Source organism: Poecile atricapillus, chromosome 2 (genome assembly GCF_030490865.1).
Source record: "Poecile atricapillus isolate bPoeAtr1 chromosome 2, bPoeAtr1.hap1, whole genome shotgun sequence".
NCBI classification, from domain to species: Eukaryota; Metazoa; Chordata; class Aves; order Passeriformes; family Paridae; genus Poecile; species Poecile atricapillus.
The window spans coordinates 2,536,842-2,547,138 of NC_081250.1; the positions used below are offsets into that span (position 1 = coordinate 2,536,842).

General features: G+C 51.8%; 1 protein-coding gene across 4 annotated transcripts in view; it reads left to right on the forward strand.

Moving 5' to 3' along the window:
• The window catches only part of GJC2 (gap junction protein gamma 2), a 31,677-nt gene extending 24,257 nt beyond the window's left edge, over positions 1-7,420 (forward strand). For all 4 annotated transcript variants that reach the window (XM_058833105.1, XM_058833108.1, XM_058833107.1 and 1 more), the window contains exon 2: positions 1,415-7,420. In XM_058833105.1, the coding sequence (XP_058689088.1) occupies positions 1,435-2,682 (1,248 nt within the window). In that variant the 5' untranslated portion in view covers positions 1,415-1,434 and the 3' untranslated portion in view covers positions 2,683-7,420. The remainder of the gene's footprint in view (positions 1-1,414) is intronic.
• Positions 7,421-10,297: the final 2,877 nt, after the last annotated feature.

Consider the following 10,297-nt stretch of genomic DNA (forward strand, 5'->3'; position numbering starts at 1 on the left):
TTGATCTGGAAATAGCAGGGTTAGAAAATTCCATCTGCCTGCTCTCGAGAGCCCTCGACAGGGGCAGCGCTGAGCGAACCAGCTCAGAGCAAACCAGCTCTGCTTGGCTCCCGTCCTGGGAAGCAGCAGGAGCAAAATCGCATTCCAGAGCGGCTGGATGTGGAGAACAGAGCGGGGCACGTTTCCCTTCCTGCTCCCGTGTGGGGCTGTGCTCGTGGCTGCTCCCACCACTGAAACCCTACAGCCAAATTTTGTGTCTCCAGTGGGGCAAAGCCAAGTTAGGGCCAGGCCCGTGTCTCAGGACATCATCAAGCCAGGTTGGATGGAGTTTAGAGCAACCTGGTCTAGAGGAAAGTGTCCTTGCCCATGGAACAAGATGATCTTTAAGGTCCCTTCCAACCCCCCAAATTATAGGATTCTGGGATTTTATGATCATTTTCCCCCCCCGGATCTTCACCCCCACTCAGCCATGCTCTCCCAGCATGGAGAGTTAGGGTTGATGTCCCAACTCCTTCCACATAGGAAAACAGCTCTTTCTCCTTTATCTTTTCTTCCTCCACTGTTCTTGGGGTGCAGGTGCTTTCCCTCCTGCTCTCATCTCCCAGTATCTGTGCCAGTCAAGCAGTGAAATTACCTCCTGTCTTTTGTGCTGCCTGAGGTCGCCCAAGGAACTCGGGCAGAGGTCCCACTGCAAGTTAAGCTAAACACAAAATGCTTATTAGAAGCTCTTCCTCCCCAGCTGCCCAGGTCTCCTAATAAATGCATGGTCTTCTCTTGGAAGCTTCTCAAGGTTTATTTTTGAAACAGTCTGTATTTGATTAAAGTTTTGTTTTGTTTTGCTTTGTTTCAAGAGGAACTTAAAAGGGCCATCAGCCTGTAAACATAAATATTCCCATTCTTTCACTGATTCTTTGCATTTTTCTGGGTTTGCTAATGAAAGATGTTTTAGCAAGGCAAGTCTCTGTGATGTGGGAGCATCCTCCACTGACCACCCTTTAAGGGGAGAAAGTTTCCCTAATTTCCAATCTAAACCTTCCCTGGTGCTAATTGAGGCTGTTCCCTCTCCTCCTGTCCCTGTTCCTTGGGAGCAGAGCCTGACACCTCTGGCTGTCCCCTCCTGGCAGGGAGTTGTGCAGAGCCAGAAATTCCCCCTCAGCCTCCTTTTTTCCAGGCTGAGCCCCTTTCCCAGCTCCCTCAGCCTCTCCTGGTGCTCCAGAACCTTCTTCAGCTCCATTCCCTTCCCTGAACACGCTCCAGCCCCCCAGTGTTGTCACAAGGAGCCCAAAACTGACACCAGGATTCGAGGTGTGTCCTCACCAGTGCCCGGCACAGGGCACGGTCCCTGCTCTGTTCCTCCTGCTGGCACAAGACGTGACCTCACAGCCCTGGTTTTTATTTCCCCCTCTCCCTGCAGGTTATAACTGAGTAGCCCTTATGACCAACATGAGCTGGAGCTTCCTCACCCGCCTGCTAGAAGAGATTCACAATCACTCCACCTTCGTGGGGAAGGTCTGGCTCACCGTGCTCATCGTCTTCCGCATCGTCCTGACGGCGGTGGGGGGCGAGTCCATCTACTCCGATGAGCAGAGCAAGTTCACCTGCAACACCAAGCAGCCGGGCTGCGACAACGTCTGCTACGATGCCTTCGCGCCGCTGTCGCACGTCAGGTTCTGGGTCTTCCAGATCATCATGATCTCCACGCCCTCGGTCATGTACCTGGGCTACGCCATCCACAGGATCGCCCGCTCGGCCGAGGAGGAGAAGAAGTTCAAGGGGTTCAAGAAGAAGAAGCAGTTTGCCCTGAACTGGCAGGCCGTGCGCAACATGGAGGACGCCATGGAGGCCGACGAGGAGGAGCCCATGATCTCCGACGACGCGGCCGAGCACGAGAAAGACAAGGCCAAGCCCAAGTGCAAGGAGCAGCAGAAGCACGACGGGAGGAGGCGTATCCAGCAGGAGGGACTGATGAAAATCTACGTCTTCCAGCTCCTCACCCGGGCTTCCTTCGAGGTTTGCTTTTTGATAGGGCAGTATTTGCTCTACGGCTTTGAGGTGGAAGCTTATTACGTCTGCAACAGGGTCCCTTGTCCCCACACCGTGGACTGCTTTGTGTCCCGGCCCACGGAGAAGACCATCTTCCTCCTGGTGATGTACGTGGTGAGCTGCCTGTGCCTGCTGCTGAACATGTGCGAGATGTTCCACCTGGGATTCGGGACCATCCGCGACGCCATCCGCAACCGGAAAATCAACAGCTTCCGGCAGCCCCCCTACAACTACGCCTACCCCAAGAACATCTCCTGCCCTCCCGAGTACAACCTGGTCGTCAAATCCGAGAAGTCCACCAAGATCCCCAACAGCCTGATGGCCCACGAGCAGAACTTGGCCAACGTGGCTCAGGAGCAGCAGTGCACCAGCCCGGACGAGAACCTGCCGGCGGATCTGTCCACGCTGCACAAGCACCTGCGGGTGGCCCAGGAGCAGCTGGACATCGCCTTCCAGAGCTACAGCAGCACCCAGGCCAACACGCAGCCCTCTCGGACCAGCAGCCCCGCCTCGGGGGGCACCGTGGTGGAGCAGAACAGGGCCAACACCGCCCAGGAGAAACAAGGTGCTAAACCCAAGGCCTCCCTGGAGAAAGGCAGCTCCAGCAGTAAAGACGGGAAGACGTCTGTGTGGATATAACTCCGTCAGGAAGGCGAGAGGGCAGAGTGAGCGGGGCTTTTATTTTGGTTTGTTTCTGGTTTTCGGTGTTATCTCGCGTTTGTTTTGCAGGGCACGATTTTTGTGTGGAAGCCAAGAGAGTACAAGGAGTTTTGGACCAATTTAATGCTGTCTTCCAGTGCGTTAACAAAAGACATTTCTTCCCTGTTTCCAACGTGTTCTCCAGCTGGGAACCTCCGGTGGGTGACAGGAACCTCCAGAGAGTAACAGCGAACCCCCCACACCTCCCAGCCCCTGGGTCACCAGCGGAGCCCCCGGCAGAGACTGGACAATGCGCTGTGGTGGAAGGGGAGCTGCTGGTGGCTCAGGAGGGAAGAGAGGCTGACAGGGATCAGCCACCCTCCTGCATAGCAAGGCTCGAGTGCCGCAGGCCAGGCAGTGTTTAATTACTAAATACCCTTAATCAAATTAATTTCTGATCCTCTGGTAAGAAAACCACTGAAATACTGCGCGGACCTTGGTGGCAGGCTCACAGCTGATGGCCTGCCCGGGCTGGCAGATGCCAAAGAAGGATTCGTTGGATGCTGTGAGCCAGAGCTGGCACCTGTGTCCGGTCTGGGGCAGGAACACAGCGACTGCCTCACACAGGGAGACCTAAAACCAGCACAGGGCTGAAGGTTTCATCTTCTCTTCCTCTGCATTGAAGCAAAAATCTGCTCCAAACCCTCTGGAGCAGGAGTGAGCAGTGACATTGCGTCCTACTGGTGCCTGTGTAGCACTTGCTACAGATGTGATGGGAATTGTTGCAGTTTCAGAGTTTTTAACAAACTGCTGCTTCACATCATCAGAAAGTGCCTTTATGCAACCAGGAAAACAAAAGCCTAAAGGTTTTAGGCTCCTTTACTTGCTGAATTTTAAGACGATCGGCGTCGGCAAATTTGTTTTCCTGATTAATTGAGGAAAAAGCACTGTTGGCAAATTTGTTTTTCTGCTTAATCAAACCCTTATAAATAGTGGCAGGTGGCAGAGCTATGCATAGTGTGTCTCTGGTGTGTGTGTGTGTGTGTCCATGTGTAGATACAGACACGTATGAACACGTGCGTGTGAACGTAGGCATAGAGAGATAGGTGTAAACGTAAAATATCAACCCTCTGCTCCTTCTAGAGCCTTCCACCTCCCCTGAGGAAACCCAGCTGCTCCAGGACTGGGGCTGATCTCACCCTGGGGATTTCAGCCTCCAGCCCCACCTGGGGAACTGGGAGGGGTCCCACACTTGCTGGGGGGGCTTTGCAGAAGATCTGGCTTCAGTGGGTACCAGGACAATAGCAGGAAGTTTTTCCTGAGTTTATGAGGAATTTTTTCAGCTGGGCTTGACTTCAGGGTGGTTTTCATGCACTTACAGTACTTTGGGTGTGTGTTAAAATCAAGCTGCTGAGCTGCAAGGTTCCTACTGTTCTTTGTCAGAGCATGGTTTCATCACCACCACCACAGGGAGCCCAGAGAGGCAGAGCCTACAAGATCAAACCTATTGCAAAAGAAGTAAATTCTCCCTGAACACTGCACTCCCTGTGCCAAGCTGTTCCCTCGGGCTGTGCCAGGATTTCTTATCCATGGGATATTCATGGCTTCTCGCTGGACATCACTCTCATGTCCTTGAGATCAGGCCCTTAAAGCCCTGAGGATGCCTGTTCCACAAGTGTCCAGCCCTTTGGCCATTCTTGGTAGCAGGCAGAGAATTTGGATATGCCCTTCATCTCCTGGGAACTTCAGCTGAGCTGTGTGATGCATTAGAGAGCAGTCCTGGAAGCAAAAAAAAAAAAAAAAAGTAGAATTAAAAGGAAAGCAGAGAAACATCCCATGAAATGGGATCCAGCAGGAAATATTCATCTTTGTGGCTTTGTGTAGCTGTCTGGGGAATGCTTCCAGGCTTGTTCCTGGTCCTGCTGAAGGCATTGGTAAAATGCCTGGAATGCTGTTTGCTCTTGCTTCCCCTCTCAAATGGGGTGACTGGAGCCAGGAGGAGGATCAGCACAGCAGCACTCAGTAGTGACATCCATCCATCCATCCCCTTCTGCTGGGAATTTTGCAGGAAAGGCTCAGAAAGGTCACACCGTGTTGGTGGGGAGACAAACATATCCAGCTGCTCTGTTTGTCCTTGTCCCACGTGTGGGAATGTGCTCTCTGCTGGCTGGGGACGTGCTGGGCACAGCAGGAGAGGCTGGGTGCTCACAGGGCTGCTGTCACCTGGAAAAAATGCCTGCAGGGTCACAGCCCAGGCTGCTGGGGAGGAGAGAGAGGTGATCCTGGGTGGAAATTTGTTCCCTGGTCGCTGCAGCTGTCCAGGGCATGAGCTTGTCCTCTACATCAGTGGGACTTCTCTTTTATTCCCAGCCCTGTGTCCCACGGGAATCTGTGTGTATTTAAAGTCATGATCCCAAGGGAAGGATGGAAACTCTGAGGATAACCATGGCTGGATGCTGCCTGGGTTCTTCTGATTCCTTTTCCATGAGCAACGATACCGCAGCCCCAGATAAACTCGTGCTTCCCACACGATGCTGGAAGGCAGCGTGCCCTGCAGGAGCTGGGAGTTTGGATTTCTCCTGCCCCTACCAGCGACACCTCCCTCAGCACCATTCATGGTCTGAGCACTTCCTGGTGACTCAGATCTGCCCCTCAGTTCCTGCTGACCTGCAGATCCCCCGTGAGTCACCACACCGGGGATAGGAATGTGACTCCCTCGCAAATGCTCCAGGAAAAAATCTTGGCAAATGCCTCGCCGTGAGGAAAGCGGGAGGCAGATTTTAAGCCAAAACCCCCCCAAACCTGGTCACAGAGACCTGATCAACCCATTAAACCCAGTCTAGACAGCAGGGCTAGCACCTGCTGCCCCAGCAAAACCCCAGCAGTGCCCATGGGAGGAGATTCCAGGTTCAGAGCAGGAGGGTGGGAAAAGACCATGGACTTTGCCAACTTGCCACCATCAAACAGCTCCCTCAAGGGTGACATGAACCCCCTCTCTGCACCCCCATGGAGACATGGAGAAGTCTCATGCCCTTAACCTCTGCATATTTTGTCTGTCTGGAGACTGTTTTCCCCCTCAAATCTGCTTTAAGCTGAACACCTCCAATCTCATCAACCTTTCTCCAAGGGCTGCTTTTCTAGAGTTTTTTTCCCCGTTTGGACCAACACCAGCCACCTCACTCATGTCTTCCCAGCAGCGTGGCAGTGCTGGTCCTCGTGCCAACTTCTCTCCCTGCACTCTGGTCCTCCCAATCTCCTGCAGGCCTGGGGATTGCTCTCCTCCCCAGATGTGTGGAATTCCCCAGCCAGAATCTTCCTGCCCTCCTTCAAACCCCCTTTTTACTGTCACACGGTGAGCCCAGGGGGCTCTGAGTGACCCGTGGGTCCTGCAGAGGGTTTGGATCCTCTTCCCAGCTGGTGTCACCCTCACATCTCATCCGCACACGCTGCTTTCCGCAGGGAGAGTCAATAACTGCAGTATTGACGAGTACCAGACCCAGGGCAGACTCTTGGGGGATCAATAACCCCCTTGTCGGGCAGGGACACAGGGTAACCACCCCCAGCCCTGCTCAGCCCTCAGGCCTGGAGTAGTTCCCTGCATAACATCCCTTCCCAATGGGAGCTGATCCTCCTTTCCCATGTTTCCCAAGGACTCAAGCACAGGGGTGTATTCCCAGCAGGAATACTCTGGTGTCAGGGATGCAAAGTTGCCTGGGAGGTCCCAGCCAGCCTGGAGGACACTGCTGATCCTCTGAGCCTGGGCAGGAGGGATCCCAGTTCTCCCAGATCCCATCTGGGCTGCACACAGGAGCCAGCAGGGGTCAAACAGCCCTAGAAACAGAAAATATTATTGTTATTATTATTATTGTTATTATTATTATTATTGCTACATATACTGATTTGCTCACTTCCCCCTTCTTCCTCCACTCTGTGACCTATAAACCTTTTAGGACGTTGGGTTTCACCACTGAGTCACTGCCACAAAGGTGACCAAATGCAATGATGACTCTGCAGGAATGACTCCTTTCAGGGCAGGAGCAACAGTCCCTTCCTTTATCCTGTCAGTTGGGGCAGGAAAAGGATAGAGCAGCAAAATATTTACAGCCACAAGCAAAATCCCCACCACAACTGTTCTGAACTCAACCAGCAGCTCGAGGAAATTAATTTAGAGGGTGAAGTGTCAGCCACGGAAGAAATGCCAATGGTATAATTAATGCTTTGCTTTTATTTTTGTGTTTTCTCCAGGTAGCAGTTTTGTCCACACACAAGACAGGTTTAGCTTTGTGGCTGAACTAATCATAAACGTTGACTTTCTCGCTAAACTTGGTCAGATAAAGTGCCCACACTTATATTTCTTTTCTTACCATTCAGGGCCAGGAATGTCCCACAAAAGCCAGATTACCTTCTTGCTTGCATTGCATTCCACTGGGAAATACTTGAACTTAACTCAAGGCCATAACCAGTCTGTGCTGTTACAAAGTGTCTGGGATAGGTTTCTTTTGTTTTGTTTTGGGTTTTTTTTTTAAATTTTTTTTTTAATGTACTAACTGTGTTTGTACTAGAAATTTTTGGAGTATGAGGTTGAATCTGTAAGTATTTTTCAGTGTAAATGTTACACCTGGGCTGTAGTTAGAATATTAAACACTGGTCAAAAGGGAAAAGGACACCAGTCCAACTCAACTGTGGCTATTCCACACCCATTACTAATAAAATGGAATAAAACTTACATTTTGTTACAGTACAGAAAACGTGTGGTGCTTGCTTGAGAAGGGCCCTGAGTGATGAGAAGAAATCCTCCATCTCTGATTTGCCTGTTTTAGCCACATAGGAGCTCTGTTTGCCCTGATATGGCTACAAATCATCACAAAATAGTTTTGCCTTAAGAAGCGTTTGACCTCCGCGGTGTTTGGGATGCGTTGTCTCCCTGATGAATCACTGCCTGCAGATCCCTCAGGCACAGAGCTCAAACTGCTGAGGGAAGCCTGGGCTTCCAAAAGCAAGAAAACTTCGGGGAATCTGGGAGAAACTGATGATTCAGGCCGAGCAAACGATGGGAAAGCACTTTGTGAGAGAGCTTGGCTTTCTGAGCGCCGCGGTCTCTGCTCCTCCCGTTAAATCACAGACACTGTTCACTCACAGCCCCTCTCCAAATGTCCTCAGGAAAAGAAATTCTGCACTCCAACATGCATTTTTTTCTGTTTCTCTGGAAGCTGAGCTGAGTTGACAAGTTCTTTGGCAAGAGCAGGAGGTGGTTCCACCAAGAGACAGAGAAGAGCCAAGGCCAGGTTGGATGGGGCATGGAGCAGCCTGGTCTGGTGGGAGGTGACCTAGGGGTTGATCCTGATTCACAGAGGGAAGAATGGCAGAAGCAGCCCCCATCCAGAAGTATTTTGGGAACAGGCAGAGCAATTGCAACCCCTCCCACTTCTTTGGAAAGCCAGACTAAAATTGCCAGTGCCTCTTCAGCTCTCTCTGGGATCACAGCACCCATCATTTTCACTGGCTGCTCCTCGCTGCTGGCAGAATTCCAGTCACAGCATCCCACTTGCTCCTAATCCCTTCTCCCAGGGAAATGCAGTAACAGCTGTCCCTTCCCCTCTGTCCCACCAGCAGGAACCACAGAGCCCTTAAGGCTGGCAAAGCCCTCCAAGTTCATCGAGTCCAATCATCTACTCAGCACCACAACCACTAAACCCCACCCCCAGGAGCCACATCCACATGGTTTTTAAACATTTCCAGGGATGTCGATCCCACCACTTCCATGGGCAACCTGTTGTAATGTCTGGCCGCTCTTTCAGTGAAGAAATTTTCCCTAATATCCAATCTAATTCTATCCAATCCAGTGCAACTTCAGGCTGCTTTCTCTGTCACTTGTTCCCTGGGAGAAAAGACTGACGCCTGCCCTCCTTTCAGAACAGCCCTTGTGATGCATAAACTCACTCCCTCCAAGCTGCCACTTTGCTCTATTCCTGCCTCCTGACTGTTGTCCTTGCAATTTCCCTCTATCATCGCTGGTTTTGCATTTCCCAGGCCTGCCACAACCCGTGCTTTTCTCTCCAAAATTGTGGAATATTGTCCCAGAAGTGCTGCTGTGGTTTACCACAGCCCCGTGTCCCAGCTGCCTCTGGCTGACCTCCCAGGGCACAGCTCGGGAAATATTTGATGCACAGGGTTTGAGAGGAATAATTGCAGCTCACGTGGGTTTGTGCATGAGGATTTGTGCTTAAAACCCCGAGAAAAAGCTGGAGAAAAATGAGTTTATTATGCCAGCATTAACCTGCAGGGCTGGCTGCAGAGGTTATCCCTGGTGAGGATGAGTTATTGACAAACAGATGCCAAGGATGAGCCCTCACAAGCGGGAGCCTCGGGCTGTCCAGGGTTTTGGGCAGTGGGAGAGCAGAGAGTGGAAAGCTGATGGAGCAGGAGGCTGCTGGCAGCTTGTGCAACCACCCCAGGGCTGCTGAGGGACAGGGAGGGAATCTGTGTCCTTTGTCACCACCTTCTGAGCTGTGGGAAGGGATCCTGAGCCACCCTGACACATCTCACTGGATCAGAGGTGTTCCACCAAGGAGGGAATTTGTGTCTTGTCACCCTGGGCCACCAGCTCTCCTTCCAAAAACACCCCTAGAAATTACAACGCTGGTGAGGGATGATCCATCAGGAGAAATATCAGAATCCCAGAATGGTTTGGGCTGGAATAGACCTCAAGGATCACCTCGTTCCAACCCTCTGCCACAGGCAGGGACACCTTCCACTAGAATTCCACACCTTCCACTAGAAATGAATCTCATGGAAGCTCTGGGAATTGTGTTGTCACTCCCACCAGGCTTCAGGTCCCCCATTTTTAGTGGAGACAGGCACATGGCCACTGAGGGCTGGCACAAACCTTCCCAGGGCTCTCGGGGTTGCAGGTCTCAGTCACACCATGGATTGGCTCAAACCATCCCCTGAGCTGATCTAATGCACTAAACTGGCAGAGTTGTAGACACTGAAATGTTTCAATATGACTTTACTGGCTGCATAGCTCCAAGAGAAAAGAAAAGCAAACACAGAGGGAAGGGAATAAAAGCAGGTAGGAAGTGGTAAAACAAAGTCTCCAACTGGCTGCCTGATTGTCTTCCATTTTCATTTTTATTTCTCTTGCTGCCCTTTCAAATATCTGTATCTGTTTGATACAACACCTGTGGTGGTTGGGAATGCAGGGAGACGGCAAAGGGCTGCCTGTGGGATGGCCACTGATGATCCTCACAGCTTGGTGGGTGAAGGAGAGATGTGGAACAGGCAAAATCCCACAAAGTTGGATCCAGATGCAGGTCCATGGTGCCTGTCAGACTCTGGAGCTCCACCCCAGCTGTTGTTCCAAACAGGTGATTTTCCCTCCTTCTCCCAGCCCTTCAAAAAGCAAACCCAGCTCCTGCTCTGGGTATATTCCCACTTGCAGGGTGAGAAAAGAACCACCCTGGGCATCAGCTCTGTGCTCCCTCAGCTGCCTCAGAGCCAGGCAGGTTCCCTCAGCCCCGTTTTGGACACACAGCTCGTGCCAGCAGGCACATGCCAAGGTCACCTCGAGTCACCTCTGCCCACATCTCTGTTTCTCCACCTGCAGCGCCTGCCC